Source organism: Staurois parvus, unplaced genomic scaffold (assembly GCF_062004578.1).
Source record: "Staurois parvus isolate SC_StPar_1 unplaced genomic scaffold, SC_StPar_1.0 ptg003030l, whole genome shotgun sequence".
Lineage (NCBI taxonomy): Eukaryota > Metazoa > Chordata > Amphibia > Anura > Ranidae > Staurois > Staurois parvus.
The window spans coordinates 29,803-46,703 of NW_028320826.1; the positions used below are offsets into that span (position 1 = coordinate 29,803).

At 51.2% G+C, this 16,901-nt stretch overlaps 1 protein-coding gene across 2 annotated transcripts in view; it reads left to right on the top strand.

Moving 5' to 3' along the window:
• DLG4 (discs large MAGUK scaffold protein 4) overlaps positions 1–16,901 on the top strand; it is a 53,464-nt gene that overhangs the window by 17,555 nt on the left and 19,008 nt on the right. The window contains exons 10-15 of one of the 2 annotated variants that reach the window (XM_089667108.1): positions 2,712–2,832; positions 5,845–6,015; positions 9,730–9,766; positions 11,549–11,576; positions 15,553–15,600; positions 15,903–16,004. In XM_089667108.1, coding sequence (XP_089523234.1) covers positions 2,712–2,832; positions 5,845–6,015; positions 9,730–9,766; positions 11,549–11,576; positions 15,553–15,600; positions 15,903–16,004 — 507 coding nt within the window. The remainder of the gene's footprint in view (positions 1–2,711; positions 2,833–5,844; positions 6,016–9,729; positions 9,767–11,548; positions 11,577–15,552; positions 15,601–15,902; positions 16,005–16,901) is intronic. The other variant, XM_089667109.1, reaches the window with a different exon arrangement.

Consider the following 16,901-nt stretch of genomic DNA (forward strand, 5'->3'; position numbering starts at 1 on the left):
ATTGATATAAGTGGCCCCTTACCCTGTACATTCTGCCATATGCCATCATTGATATAAGTGGCCCCTTACCCTGTACATTCTGCCATATTCCATCATTGATATAAGTGGCCCCTTACCCTGTACATTCTGCCATATGCCATCATTCCCATAAGTGGCCCCTTACCCTGTACATTCTGCCATATTCCATCATTGACATAAGTGGCCCCTTACCCCGTACATTCTGCCATATTCCATCATTCCCATTAGTTGCCCCTTACCCTGTACATTCTGCCATATGCCATCATTCCCATAAGTGGCCCCTTACCCTGTACATTCTGCCATATTCCATCATTCCCATTAGTGGCCCCTTACTCTGTACATTCTGCCATATTCCATCATTCCCATAAGTGGCCCCTTACCCTGTACATTCTGCCATATTCCATCATTCCCATTAGTGGCCCCTTACCCTGTACATTCTGCCATATTCCATCATTGATATAAGTGGCCCCTTACCCTGTACATTCTGCCATATTCCATCATTGATATAACTGGCCCCTTACCCTGTACATTCTGCCATATTCCATCATTGATATAAGTGGCCCCTTACCCTGTACATTCTGCCATATTCCATCATTCCCATAAGTGGCCCCTTACCCTGTACATTCTGCCATATGCCATCATTCCCATAAGTGGCCCCTTACCCTGTACATTCTGCCATATGCCATCATTCCCATAAGTGGCCCCTTACCCTGTACATTCTGCCATATTCCATCATTCCCATTAGTGGCCCCTTACTCTGTACATTCTGCCATATTCCATCATTCCCATAAGTGGCCCCTTACCCTGTACATTCTGCCATATGCCATCATTCCCATAAGTGGCCCCTTACCCTGTACATTCTGCCATATGCCATCATTCCCATAAGTGGCCCCTTACCCTGTACATTCTGCCATATTCCATCATTCCCATTAGTGGCCCCTTACCCTGTACATTCTGCCATATTCCATCATTGATATAAGTGGCCCCTTACCCTGTACATTCTGCCATATGCCATCATTCCCATAAGTGGCCCCTTACCCTGTACATTCTGCCATATTCCATCATTGATATAAGTGGCCCCTTACCCTGTACATTCTGCCATATGCCATCATTGATATAAGTGGCCCCTTACCCTGTACATTCTGCCATATTCCATCATTCCCATTAGTGGCCCCTTACCCTGTACATTCTGCCATCATTCCCATTAGTGGCCCCTTACCCTGTACATTCTGCCATATTCCATCATTCCCATAAGTGGCCCCTTACCCTGTACATTCTGCCATATTCCATCATTGATATAAGTGGCCCCTTACCCTGTACATTCTGCCATATGCCATCATTCCCATAAGTGGCCCCTTACCCTGTACATTCTGCCATATTCCATCATTGATATAAGTGGCCCCTTACCCTGTACATTCTGCCATATGCCATCATTGATATAAGTGGCCCCTTACCCTGTACATTCTGCCATATGCCATCATTCCCATTAGTGGCCCCTTACCCTGTACATTCTGCCATATGCCATCATTCCCATAAGTGGCCCCTTACCCTGTACATTCTGCCATATGCCATCATTGATATAAGTGGCCCCTTACCCTGTACATTCTGCCATATTCCATCATTCCCATTAGTGGCCCCTTACCCTGTACATTCTGCCATATGCCATCATTCCCATTAGTGGCCCCTTACCCTGTACATTCTGCCATCATTCCCATTAGTGGCCCCTTACCCTGTACATTCTGCCATATGCCATCATTCCCATTAGTGGCCCCTTACCCTGTACTCTACCATACATAATGTTAGATTGCCCACAACACTTGCAATGGGTGGGGGAAGGCAGACACACCCTACAGTGGCATTAGGCTTGGAACAGTCCAGCTAGGAGTGAACATGTGACATGGAAGCATCACGTTGACATCTCAGAGAGACGAGTCCTGAAGTCATCCCGATGCAGCGAGTGTCCCCGCCTTTGTCATAGGAGCGAGGCCTTCTACATGCTCAGTACCCTACATCCAGGCCGTTCTTCCCAGACGATTCTGACAGATGGGAATTGGGGGGTTCTGCACATGTTCCTGTGGTGGGCACCGCGTGTTCGTTGCTCAAGCAGTGGCTTTCTTTCTCCAACGGTATGTGCTTTGCCAAAATGTTTTCAAAAAACAGCACAAGTAGAATTTGTGTGTATTTTTGCTTGTTGAGCCAGATCTTCGAGTCCACATGACATCTTGCTGGTCACACGAGTAAGGTGCCTGACCCTATCTTTGAGCCAATCTGGTAATGATGGTTCCCTGGGATTGCAAGTGATATAGAAGAGAGGACAATGTGCTGGAGCTTCTGGAGGGAGGACACTGAAGGTGAAGGTCCTATCCTGTACCTTCTCCTCCACCCGGTTCATGAAGATATCATTTCATAGCAGGAAGACTTCTATCGCTGTCAGCAAGTTCTGAGGAACGCACTTGGTGAGGAAGGCAGGGGTGATATAGAAGAGAGGACAATGTGCTGGAGCTTCTGGAGGGAGGACACTGAAGGTGAAGGTCCTATCCTGTACCTTCTCCTCCACCTGGTTCATGAAGATATCATTTCATAGCAGGAAGACTTCTATCGCTGTCAGCAAGTTCTGAGGAACGCACTTGGTGAGGAAGGCAGGGGTGATATGGTAACTCGTGTCAGTCATGTCGTCATATGTGTCGCTACAGAGTACAGCCGGTTTGAGGCCAAGATCCATGACCTGCGGGAGCAGCTGATGAACAGCAGTCTGGGTTCAGGCAGCGCCTCATTGCACAACACCAACGGCAACAAACGGGGATTCTACATCCGGTAAGTTGGGGGAGGAGCACAATACACATACTAAGAAATACCATGAAAATGATGTCTACTGCCAATAGAAGGCACATCCCTGACAATATGCATGATACGTCCCTGGCAATGGGGATTCCTAGGGACTGCCCCTCATTGTTCCTCTATTATTAGAAGTTAGTATGTCCCGGTTACCCTGTATCAGAAATGGATATGCCATTAATAAACTGTATGAGAAGTCAGTGTGTCTTCTCCTTCTACCATGTTAGGTGTTGGTATGTCCCTGCTCCCCATATTAGAAGTTAGTGTGTCCCTGCTCCCCGTATTAGAGGTTGGTATGTCCCTGCTCCCCATATTAGAGGTTGGTATGTCCCTTCTCCCCATATTAGAGGTTGGTATGTCCCTGCTCCCCATATTAGAGGTTGGTATGTCCCTGCTCCCCATATTAGAGGTTGGTATGTCCCTCTCCCCATATTAGAGGTTGGTATGTCCCTCTCCCCATATTAGAGGTTGGTATGTCCCTCTCCCCATATTAGAGGTTGGTATGTCCCTCTCCCCATATTAGAGGTTGGTATGTCCCTGCTCCCCATATTAGAGTTCGGTATGTCCCTCTCCCCATATTAGAGGTTGGTATGTCCCTGCTCCCCATATTAGAGGTTGGTATGTCCCTCTCCCCATATTAGAGGTTGGTATGTCCCTCTCCCCGTATTAGAGGTTGGTATGTCCCTGCTCCCCGTATTAGAGGTTGGTATGTCCCTCTCCCCGTATTAGAGGTTGGTATGTCCCTCTCCCCATATTAGAGGTTGGTATGTCCCTGCTCCCCATATTAGAGGTTGGTATGTCCCTGCTCCCCATATTAGAGGTTGGTATGTCCCTCTCCCCATATTAGAGGTTGGTATGTCCCTCTCCCCATATTAGAGGTTGGTATGTCCCTCTCCCCATATTAGAGTTCGGTATGTCCCTCTCCCCATATTAGAGGTTGGTATGTCCCTGCTCCCCATATTAGAGGTTGGTATGTCCCTCTCCCCATATTAGAGGTTGGTATGTCCCTCTCCCCGTATTAGAGGTTGGTATGTCCCTGCTCCCCGTATTAGAGGTTGGTATGTCCCTCTCCCCATATTAGAGGTTGGTATGTCCCTCTCCCCATATTAGAGGTTGGTATGTCCCTAATCCCCATATTAGAGGTTGGTATGTCCCTCTCCCCGTATTAGAGGTTGGTATGTCCCTCTCCCCGTATTAGAGGTTGGTATGTCCCTCTCCCCGTATTAGAGGTTGGTATGTCCCTCTCCCCGTATTAGAGGTTGGTATGTCCCTCTCCCCGTATTAGAGGTTGGTATGTCCCTCTCCCCGTATTAGAGGTTGGTATGTCCCTCTCCCCGTATTAGAGGTTGGTATGTCCCTCTCCCCGTATTAGAGGTTGGTATGTCCCTCTCCCCGTATTAGAGGTTGGTATGTCCCTGCTCCCCGTATTAGAGGTTGGTATGTCCCTCTCCCCGTATTAGAGGTTGGTATGTCCCTCTCCCCGTATTAGAGGTTGGTATGTCCCTCTCCCCGTATTAGAGGTTGGTATGTCCCTCTCCCCGTATTAGAGGTTGGTATGTCCATCTCCCCGTATTAGAGGTTGGTATGTCCCTCTCCCCGTATTAGAGGTTGGTATGTCCCTGTCCCCATATTAGAGGTTGGTATGTCCCTGCTCCCCATATTAGAGGTTGGTATGTCCCTCTCCCCATATTAGAGGTTGGTATGTCCCTCTCCCCATATTAGAGGTTGGTATGTCCCTCTCCCCATATTAGAGGTTGGTATGTCCCTCTCCCCGTATTAGAGGTTGGTATGTCCCTCTCCCCGTATTAGAGGTTGGTATGTCCCTCTCCCCGTATTAGAGGTTGGTATGTCCCTGCTCCCCGTATTAGAGGTTGGTATGTCCCTCTCCCCATATTAGAGGTTGGTATGTCCCTCTCCCCATATTAGAGGTTGGTATGTCCCTGCTCCCCATATTAGAGGTTGGTATGTCCCTGCTCCCCATATTAGAGGTTGGTATGTCCCTCTCCCCATATTAGAGGTTGGTATGTCCCTCTCCCCATATTAGAGGTTGGTATGTCCCTCTCCCCATATTAGAGGTTGGTATGTCCCTGCTCCCCATATTAGAGGTTGGTATGTCCCTGCTCCCCATATTAGAGGTTGGTATGTCCCTGCTCCCCATATTAGAGGTTGGTATGTCCCTCTCCCCATATTAGAGGTTGGTATGTCCCTCTCCCCATATTAGAGGTTGGTATGTCCCTGCTCCCCATATTAGAGGTTGGTATGTCCCTCTCCCCATATTAGAGGTTGGTATGTCCCTCTCCCCATATTAGAGGTTGGTATGTCCCTCTCCCCATATTAGAGGTTGGTATGTCCCTGCTCCCCATATTAGAGGTTGGTATGTCCCTGCTCCCCATATTAGAGGTTGGTATGTCCCTGCTCCCCATATTAGAGGTTGGTATGTCCCTCTCCCCATATTAGAGGTTGGTATGTCCCTCTCCCCATATTAGAGGTTGGTATGTCCCTCTCCCCTTATTAGAGGTTGGTATGTCCCTCTCCCCATATTAGAGGTTGGTATGTCCCTCTTCCCATATTAGAGGTTGGTATGTCCCTCTCCCCATATTAGAGGTTGGTATGTCCCTCTCCCCATATTAGAGGTTGGTATGTCCCTGCTCCCCATATTAGAGGTTGGTATGTCCCTCTCCCCATATTAGAGGTTGGTATGTCCCTCTCCCCATATTAGAGGTTGGTATGTCCCTCTCCCCATATTAGAGGTTGGTATGTCCCTCTTCCCATATTAGAGGTTGGTATGTCCCTGCTCCCCATATTAGAGGTTGGTATGTCCCTCTCCCCATATTAGAGGTTGGTATGTCCCTCTCCCCATATTAGAGGTTGGTATGTCCCTCTCCCCATATTAGAGGTTGGTATGCCCCCGTTCCGCTGTATTATTAGCAGACCCCATTGCCCTTCGCTCCCCCTATTTCAGTTGATGGTCTTTGTTTCTCCTCTCCTTAGGGCGCTCTTTGACTATGACAAGACACGAGATTGTGGCTTTCTCAGCCAGGCCCTGAGCTTTAAGTTTGGAGATGTTCTGCATGTCCTGGATGCCACTGACGAGGAATGGTGGCAGGCTCGGCGGGTGCAGCCGGAGGGTGAAGAGATCGGCTTCATCCCCAGTAAAAGAAGGTGAGAAGATGCCCTTTAGATCGATTATTAGGTGCTTTGTCTTGTCACTTTGGATTCAGCTAGACTTGACCTGGGGGCCCCAGTCACAGACTCATCATCCTGGGTCACCTTTAAATCTGGAGGCCCAAATCCCAGGCTGGTCTTGGGTTGCTCTTATTCAGAGGCCCCAATCCTAAGCTGATATTCAGTCAGTTTTATATCTGGAGGCCCAAATTGCAGACTGGCCTTGGGTCATTCTTATATCAGGTGTAGTCATGGGGGGCCATCAGGGGTATAGTGAGTCCTGCACCTCTCCTCTAAGACAAATGACCCCTGAGACTAGAGATAGAACCCCCCAGGTGTATTCATAGGGGGCCATCAGGGGTATAGTGAGAATCCTGCACCTCTCCACTAAGACAAAGGACCCCTGAGACTAGAGATAGAACCCCCCAGGTGTATTAATGGGGGGCCATCAGGGGTATAGTGAGAGTCCTGCACCTCTCCTCTAAGACAAAGGACCCCTGAGACTAGAGATAGAACCCCCCAGGAGTAGTCATGGGGGGCCATCAGGGGTATAGTGAGTCCTGCACCTCTCCTCTGAGACTAGAGATAGAACCCCCCAGGTGTAGTCATGGGGGGCCATCAGGGGTATAGTGAGAGTCCTGCACCTCTCCTCTAAGACAAAGGACCCCTGAGACTAGAGATAGAACCCCCCAGGTGTATTCATAGGGGCCATCAGCGGTATAGTGAGAGTCCTGCACCTCTCCTCTAAGACAAAGGACCCCTGAGACTAGAGATAGAACCCCCCAGGAGTAGTCATGGGGGGCCATCAGGGGTATAGTGAGTCCTGCACCTCTCCTCTGAGACTAGAGATAGAACCCCCCAGGTGTAGTCATGGGGGGCCATCAGGGGTATAGTGAGAGTCCTGCACCTCTCCTCTAAGACAAAGGACCCCTGAGACTAGAGATAGAACCCCCCAGGTGTATTCATAGGGGGCCATCAGCGGTATAGTGAGAGTCCTGCACCTCTCCTCTAAGACAAAGGACCCCTGAGACTAGAGATAGAACCCCCCAGGAGTAGTCATGGGGGGCCATCAGGGGTATAGTGAGTCCTGCACCTCTCCTCTGAGACTAGAGATAGAACCCCCAAGGTGTAGTCATGGGGGGCCATCAGGGGTATAGTGAGAGTCCTGCACCTCTCCTCTAAGACAAAGGACCCCTGAGACTAGAGATAGAACCCCCCAGGTGTATTCATAGGGGGCCATCAGCGGTATAGTGAGAGTCCTGCACCTCTCCTCTAAGACAAAGGACCCCTGAGACTAGAGAGAGAACCCCCCAGGTGTAGTCATGGGGGGCCATCAGGGGTATAGTGAGAGTCCTGCACCTCTCCTCAAAGACAAAGGACCCCTGAAACTAGAGAGAGAACCCCCCAGGAGTAGTCATGGGGGGCCATCAGGGGTATAGTGAGAGTCCTGCACCTCTCCTCTAAGACAAAGGACCCCTGAAACTAGAGAGAGAACCCCCCAGGAGTAGTCATGGGGGGCCATCAGGGGTATAGTGAGAGTCCTGCACCTCTCCTCTAAGACTAGAGATAGAACCCCCCAGGTGTATTCATGGGGGGCCATCAGGGGTATAGTGAGAGTCCTGCACCTCTCCTCTGAGACTAGAGATAGAACCCCCCAGGTGTAGTCATGGGGGGCCATCAGGGGTATAGTGAGAGTCCTGCACCTCTCCTCTGAGACTAGAGATAGAACCCCCCAGGTGTATTAATGGGGGGCCATCAGGGGTATAGTGAGAGTCCTGCACCTCTCCTCTGAGACTAGAGATAGAACCCCCCAGGTGTAGTCATGGGGGCCATCGGGTATAGTGAGTCCTGCACCTCTCCTCTGAGACTAGAGAGAGAACCCCCCAGGTGTATTAATGGGGGGCCATCAGGGGTATAGTGAGAGTCCTGCACCTCTCCTCTGAGACTAGAGATAGAACCCCCCAGGTGTAGTCATGGGGGGCCATCAGGGGTATAATGAGAGTCCTGCACCTCTCCTCTGAGACTAGAGATAGAACCCCCCAGGTGTAGTCATGGGGGCCATCAGGGGTATAGTGAGAGTCCTGCACCTCTCCTCTAAGACAAAGGACCCCTGAAACTAGAGAGAGAACCCCCCAGGAGTAGTCATGGGGGGCCATCAGGGGTATAGTGAGAGTCCTGCACCTCTCCTCTGAGACTAGAGATAGAACCCCCCAGGTGTATTCATGGGGGGCCATCAGGGGTATAGTGAGAGTCCTGCACCTCTCCTCTGAGACTAGAGATAGAACCCCCCAGGTGTAGTCATGGGGGGCCATCAGGGGTATAGTGAGAGTCCTGCACCTCTCCTCTGAGACTAGAGATAGAACCCCCAGGTGTATTAATGGGGGGCCATCAGGGGTATAGTGAGAGTCCTGCACCTCTCCTCTGAGACTAGAGATAGAACCCCCCAGGTGTAGTCATGGGGGGCCATCAGGGGTATAATGAGAGTCCTGCACCTCTCCTCTGAGACTAGAGATAGAACCCCCCAGGTGTAGTCATGGGGGGCCATCAGGGGTATAGTGAGAGTCCTGCACCTCTCCTCTGAGACTAGAGATAGAACCCCCCAGGTGTAGTCATGGGGGGCCATCAGGGGTATAGTGAGAGTCCTGCACCTCTCCTCTGAGACTAGAGATAGAACCCCCCAGGTGTAGTCATGGGGGCCATCAGGGGTATAGTGAGAGTCCTGCACCTCTCCTCTGAGACTAGAGATAGAACCCCCCAGGTGTATTAATGGGGGGCCATCAGGGGTATAGTGAGAGTCCTGCACCTCTCCTCTGAGACTAGAGATAGAACCCCCCAGGTGTAGTCATGGGGACCATCAGGGGTATAGTGAGAGTCCTGCACCTCTCCTCTGAGACTAGAGATAGAACCCCCCAGGAGTAGTCATGGGGGCCATCAGGGGTATAGTGAGTCCTGCACCTCTCCTCTGAGACTAGAGATAGAACCCCCCAGGTGTAGTCATGGGGGCCATCAGGGGTATAGTGAGAGTCCTGCACCTCTCCTCTGAGGCTAGAGATAGAACCCCCCAGGTGTAGTCATGGGGGCCATCAGGGGTATAGTGAGAGTCCTGCACCTCTCCTCTGAGGCTAGAGATAGAACCCCCCAGGTGTAGTCATGGGGGGCCATCAGGGGTATAGTGAGAGTCCTGCACCTCTCCTCTGAGGCTAGAGATAGAACCCCCCAGGTGTAGTCATGGGGGGCCATCAGGGGTATAGTGAGAGTCCTGCACCTCTCCTCTGAGACTAGAGATAGAACCCCCCAGGTGTAGTCATGGGGGCCATCAGGGGTATAGTGAGAGTCCTGCACCTCTCCTCTGAGACTAGAGATAGAACCCCCCAGGTGTAGTCATGGGGGGCCATCAGGGGTATAGTGAGAGTCCTGCACCTCTCCTCTGAGACTAGAGATAGAACCCCCCAGGTGTAGTCATGGGGGCCATCAGGGGTATAGTGAGAGTCCTGCACCTCTCCTCTGAGGCTAGAGATAGAACCCCCCAGGTGTAGTCATGGGGGCCATCAGGGGTATAGTGAGAGTCCTGCACCTCTCCTCTGAGACTAGAGATAGAACCCCCCAGGAGTAGTCATGGGGGGCCATCAGGGGTATAGTGAGAGTCCTGCACCATACTGTCACACGTCGCTCATTGTCCAATCAGTGAGGGTTTTGCTCTTGTCATTGCAGAGTGGAAAGGCGGGAATGGTCTCGGTTAAAGGTAAAGGTGAGATCATGTTGTGATGTTGTGATGTCTGTTGATCTTTCTGTGGATATGATACATGAGGTCATTCGTACCTCTGCTGGGCACGGGACATCAAGTCCTGAATACAGGGGGGTGCAATACAAAGGTATGTGGGGTACAGAACACAGTGATGTGGTGGGGGGAAGGGGGGTACAGAATACAGTGATGTGGTGGAGGTGGGGGGTTGTGGGGTACAGAATACAGTGATGTGGTGGTGGGGGGGAAGTGGGGTACAGTATAAAGTGATGTGGTGGGGGGAAGTGGGGTACAAAATACAATGATATGGTGGGGGGAGTGGGGTACAGAATACAGTGATGTGGGGGAGGGGGATTTGGGGTACAGAATACAGTGATGTGGGGGAGGGAGGATTTGGAGTACAGAATATGGTGATGGGAGGGGGGATCTGGGGTACAGAATACGGTGATGGGACGGGGGATCTGGGGTACAGAATACGGTGATGGGACGGGGGATCTGGGGTACAGAATATGGTGATGGGACGGGGGATCTGGGGTACAGAATACGGTGATGGGAGGGGGGATCTGGGGTACAGAATACAGTGATAGGAGGAGGGATCTGGGGTACAGAATACGGTGATGGGAGGAGGGATCTGGGGTACAGAATACAGTGATATGGGGGAGGGAGGATTTGGGGTACAGAATATGGTGATGGGAGGAGGTATCTGGGGTACAGAATATGGTGATGGGAGGAGGGATCTGGGGTACAGAATACGGTGATGGGAGGAGGGATCTGGGGTACAGAATACAGTGATATGGGGGAGGGAGGATTTGGGGTACAGAATATGGTGATGGGAGGAGGTATCTGGGGTACAGAATATGGTGATGGGAGGAGGGATCTGGGGTACAGAATACAGTGATGTAGGGGAGGGAGGATTTGGGGTACAGAATATGGTGATGGGAGGGGGGATCTGGGGTACAGAATACGTTGATGGGAGGAGGGATCTGGGGTACGGAATATGGTGATGGGACGGGGGATCTGGGGTACAGAATATGGTGATGGGAGGGGGGATCTGGGGTACAGAATATGGTGATGTGGGGGAGGGATCTGGGGTACAGAATACAGTGATGTGGGGGAGGGAGGATTTGGGGTACAGAATATGGTGATGGGAGGGGGGATCTGGGGTACAGAATACAGTGATGGGAGGAGGTATCTGGGGTACAGAATATGGTGATGGGAGGGGGGATCTGGGGTACAGAATACGGTGATGTGGGGGAGGGAGGATTTGGGGTACAGAATATGGTGATGGGAGGGGGGATCTGGGGTACAGAATACGTTGATAGGAGGAGGTATCTGGGGTACAGAATACAGTGATGGGAGGAGGGATCTGGGGTACAGAATATGGTGATGGGAGGGGGGATCTGGGGTACAGAATATGGTGATGTGGGGGAGGTATCTGGGGTACAGAATACAGTGATGGGAGGGGGGATCTGGGGTACGGAATACAGTGATGTGGGGGAGGGAGGATTTGGGGTACAGAATACGGTGATGGGAGGGGGGATCTGGGGTACGGAATACAGTGATGTGGGGGAGGGAGGATTTGGGGTACAGAATACGGTGATGGGAGGGGGGATCTGGGGTACGGAATACAGTGATGTATACTGCCTCTGTCCAGGGTGGGGTCAGTGTTGCTCCAGTTGTGTCCATGGTTGGTCTCGTTGGGTGTGCAGCGGCTGCTGACTGACTCTCACTAACCTCTCTCCCCGTCTGACTGAATCTTCCTTTACAATTCTCTCCTCCGCTGCACAGGATCGAAGCAGCACCACAGGCTCCCAGAGTATGTATCTCCCCCTGTACCCCCACTTCTACACCTCCATCCTGCCTGTATCTCCCCCTGTACCCCCACTTTTTCACCTCCATCCTGCCTGTATCTCCCCCTGTACCCCCACTTCTACACCTCCATCCTGCCTGTATCTCCCCCTGTACCCCCACTTCTACACCTCCATCCTGCCTGTATCTCCCCCTGTACCCCCACTTCTACACCTCCATCCTGCCTGTATCTCCCCCTGTACCCCCACTTTTTCACCTCCATCCTGCCTGTATCTCCCCCTGTACCCCCACTTCACCTCCATCCTGTCTGCATCTCCCCCTGTACCCCCACTTTTTCACCTCCATCCTGCCTGTATCTCCCCCTGTACCCCCACTTCTTCACCTCCATCCTGTCTTTATCTCCCCCTGTACCCCCACTTTTTCACCTCCATCCTGCCTGTATCTCCCCCTGTACCCCCACTTTTTCACCTCCATCCTGCCTGTATCTCCCCCTGTACCCCCACTTCTTCACCTCCATCCTGTCTGTATCTCCCCCTGTACCCCCACTTTTTCACCTCCATCCTGCCTGTATCTCCCCCTGTACCCCCACTTTTTCACCTCCATCCTGCCTGTATCTTCCCCTGTACCCCCACTACTTCACCTCCATCCTGCCTGTATCTCCCCCTGTACCCCCACTTCTTCACCTCCATCCTGCCTGTATCTCCCCCTGTACCCCCATCTCTTCACCTCTATCCTGCCTGTATCTTCCCCTGTACCCCCACTTCTTCACCTCCATCGTTCCTGTCTGTATATCCCCCCCCCTCTTCCTTTACATCTCCATCATTCCTGTCTGTATATCCCCCCCCCCCCTACACCTCCATCATTCCTGTCTGTATATCCCCCCCCCTCCTCTACACCTCCATCATTCCTGTCTGTATACCCCCCCCCCCCCCCTCCTCTACACCTCCATCATTCCTGTCTGTATATCCCCCTCCTCTACACCTCCATCATTCCTGTCTGTATACCCCCCCCCCCTTCTCCTCTTCCTTTACACCTCCATCATTCCTGTCTGTATATCCCCCCCCCCCCCCTTCTCCTCTACACCTCCATCATTCCTGTCTGTATATCCCCCTCCTTTACACCTCCATCATTCCTGTCTGTATATCCCCCCCCCTCCTCTACACCTCCATCATTCCTGTCTGTATACCCCCCCCCCTCCTCTACACCTCCATCATTCCTGTCTGTATATCCCCCCCTCCTTTACACCTCCATCATTCCTGTCTGTATATCCTCCCCCTCCTCTACACCTCCATCATTCCTGTCTGTATATCCCCCCCTCCTTTACACCTCCATCATTCCTGTCTGTATATCCCCCCCCCTCCTCTACCTTTACACCTCCATCATTCCTGTCTGTATATCCCCCCCCCCTCCTCTACACCTCCATCATTCCTGTCTGTATACCCCCCCCCCTCCTCTACACCTCCATCATTCCTGTCTGTATATCCCCCCCCTCCTTTACACCTCCATCATTCCTGTCTGTATATCCTCCCCCTCCTCTACACCTCCATCATTCCTGTCTGTATATCCCCCCCTCCTTTACACCTCCATCATTCCTGTCTGTATATCCCCCCCCCTCCTCTACCTTTACACCTCCATCATTCCTGTCTGTATATCCCCCCCCCTCCTCTACACCTCCATCATTCCTGTCTGTATATCCCCCCCCTCCTCTTCCTTTACACCTCCATCATTCCTGTCTGTATATCCCCCCCCCCTCCTCTTCCTTTACACCTCCATCATTCCTGTCTGTATATCCCCCCCCTCCTCTTCCTTTACACCTCCATCATTCCTGTCTGTATATCCCCCCCCCTCCTCTACACCTCCATCATTCCTGTCTGTATATCCCCCCCCTCCTCTACACCTCCATCATTCCTGTCTGTATATCCCCCCCCCCTCCTCTTCCTTTACACCTCCATCATTCCTGTCTGTATACCCCCCCCCTCCTCTTCCTCTACACCTCCATCATTCCTGTCTGTATATCCCCCTCCTCTACACCTCCATCATTCCTGTCTGTATACCCCCCCTTCTCCTCTTCCCTTACACCTCCATCATTCCTGTCTGTATACCCCCCCCCTCCTCTTCCTCTACACCTCCATCATTCCTGTCTGTATATCCCCCCTCCTCTACACCTCCATCATTCCTGTTTGTATACCCCCCCCCCCCCTCCTCTACACCTCCATCATTCCTGTTTGTATATCCCCCCCTCCTCTACACCTCCATCTTTCCTGTCTGTATATCCCCCTCCTCTACACCTCCATCATTCCTGTCTGTATATCCCCCCCCCCTTCTCCTCTACACCTCCATCATTCCTGTCTGTATATCCCCCCCCCCTCCTCTACCTTTACACCTCCATCATTCCTGTCTGTATATCCCCCCCTCCTCTACCTTTACACCTCCATCATTCCTGTCTGTATATCCCCCCCCTCTACCTTTACACCTCCATCATTCCTGTCTGTATATCCCCCCCCTCCTCTACACCTCCATCATTCCTGTTTGTATATCCCCCCTCCTCTACACCTCCATCATTCCTGTCTGTATATCCCCCCCTCCTCTACACCTCCATCATTCCTGTCTGTATATCCCCCTTCTCTACACCTCCATCATTCCTATCTGTATATCCCCCCCCTCCTCTACACCTCCATCATTCCTATCTGTATATCCCCCCGTCCTCTACACCTCCATCATTCCTGTCTGTATATCCCCCCCTCCTCTACACCTCCATCATTCCTGTCTGTATATCGCCCCCCCTCCTCTACACCTCCATCATTCCTGTTTGTATATCCCCCCTCCTCTACACCTCCATCATTCCTGTCTGTATATCCCCCTCCTCTACACCTCCATCATTCCTATCTGTATATCCCCCCCCCCTCCTCTACACCTCCATCATTCCTGTCTGTATATCCCCCCTCCTCTACACCTCCATCATTCCTGTCTGTATATCCCCCCCCCCCTCCTCTACCTTTACACCTCCATCATTCCTGTCTGTATATCCCCCCCCCCCTCTACCTTTACACCTCCATCATTCCTGTCTGTATATCCCCCCCTCCTCTACACCTCCATCATTCCTGTTTGTATATCCCCCCTCCTCTACACCTCCATCATTCCTGTCTGTATATCCCCCCCCCTCCTCTACACCTCCATCATTCCTATCTGTATATCCCCCCCCGTCCTCTACACCTCCATCATTCCTGTCTGTATATCCCCCCTCCTCTACACCTCCATCATTCCTGTCTGTATATCGCCCCCCCTCCTCTACACCTCCATCATTCCTGTTTGTATATCCCCCCCCTCCTCTACACCTCCATCATTCCTGTCTGTATATCCCCCTCCTCTACACCTCCATCATTCCTGTTTGTATATCCCCCCCCCCTCTACCTTTACACCTCCATCATTCCTGTCTGTATATCCCCCCCTCCTCTACACCTCCATCATTCCTGTTTGTATATCCCCCCTCCTCTACACCTCCATCATTCCTGTCTGTATATCCCCCCCCCTCCTCTACACCTCCATCATTCCTATCTGTATATCCCCCCCCGTCCTCTACACCTCCATCATTCCTGTCTGTATATCCCCCCTCCTCTACACCTCCATCATTCCTGTCTGTATATCGCCCCCCCTCCTCTACACCTCCATCATTCCTGTTTGTATATCCCCCCCCTCCTCTACACCTCCATCATTCCTGTCTGTATATCCCCCTCCTCTACACCTCCATCATTCCTATCTGTATATCCCCCCCCCTCCTCTACACCTCCATCATTCCTGTCTGTATACCCCCCCCCTATTCTCCTCCCCCCTTCTGTACCCATTGCCTGATAGATACAGCTCTGCTCCTCTCCGGTATCCCCCCACTATTCTTGTGTGCATGGTGTTGGGGTGCAGTATTTGTGAATGATTTGCACTGCCGATGATTTTGGTGCCTCTGATGAGTTTCCTTTTTTCTCTTTAAGATCGGGAAGACGTAGTGCTTAGTTATGAATCCGTCTTACAGATGGAAGGTAGGTGCCTTCTATCAGCCATTCCTTGTAAAGTCTCAAAACACTTATAATATGTCAGGAACTCCAGTGGTGGCAGCTCCGTGTTTGAGTTCCCCTATTTCATTTTCAATTTGCAATGCAAGACGGGGACTGGGAATGCCAAAGCCAGAGGTGGGTAGAAACTATTATGGGGAGATCATATTCTGGAGTCCTCAAAAGTAACAAAGAGCTAGCAGGTGACCACATGGACGTTGGGCGTATGGAGCCCTGAATGTTCTCTATATATGACTGATGTCAGGTCCTTCACCTTCTTCTCTCCTCAGTTCATTATGCTCGTCCTATTATAATCCTGGGTCCCGGGAAGGACCGAGTAAACGACGACCTTCTTTCTGAGTTTCCAGATAAGTTTGGCTCATGTGTCCCACGTGAGTATTTCTATTGGAGGATTTACTTTGTTACAGCCTGACAGGTTGTTTGTAATAAGCTTGGACCCTAAAACACGGCACTGTATACAGCAAAGCCGCGAAAACATCCCGCCGTCATGACAGCAATTATTACTCCATATCAGTTTATCCAACCGTCCATCCAGAGCCTCTGGTTTATGGACCGGATACATCCTAAATATAGAGCCATTTATCCAACCGTCCATCCAGAGCCTCTGGTTTATAGACCGGATACATCCTAAATATAGAGCCATTTATCCAACCGTCCATCCAGAGCCTCTGGTTTATAGACCGGATACATCCTAAATATAGAGCCATTTATCCAACCGTCCATCCAGAGCCTCTGGTTTATAGACCGGATACATCCTAAATATAGAGCCATTTATCCAACTGTACACCCAGAGCCTCTGGTTTATAGACCGGGTACATCCTAAATATACAGCCATTTATCCAACCGTCCATCCAGAGCCTCTGGTTTATAGACCGGATACATCCTAAATATAGAGCCATTTATCCAACCGTCCATCCAGAGCCTCTGGTTTATAGACCGGGTACGTCCTAAATATAGAGCCATTTATCCAACCGTCCATCCAGTCTCTGGTTTATAGACCGGGTACGTCCTAAATATAGAGCCATTTATCCAACCGTCCATCCAGAGCCTCTGGTTTATAGACCGGATACATCCTAAATATAGAGCCATTTATCCAACCGTCCATCCAGAGCCTCTGGTTTATAGACCGGGTACGTCCTAAATATAGAGCCATTTATCCAACCGTCCATCCAGTCTCTGGTTTATAGACCGGGTACGTCCTAAATATAGAGCCATTTATCCAACTGTACACCCAGAGCCTCTGGTTTATAGACCGGGTACATCCTAAA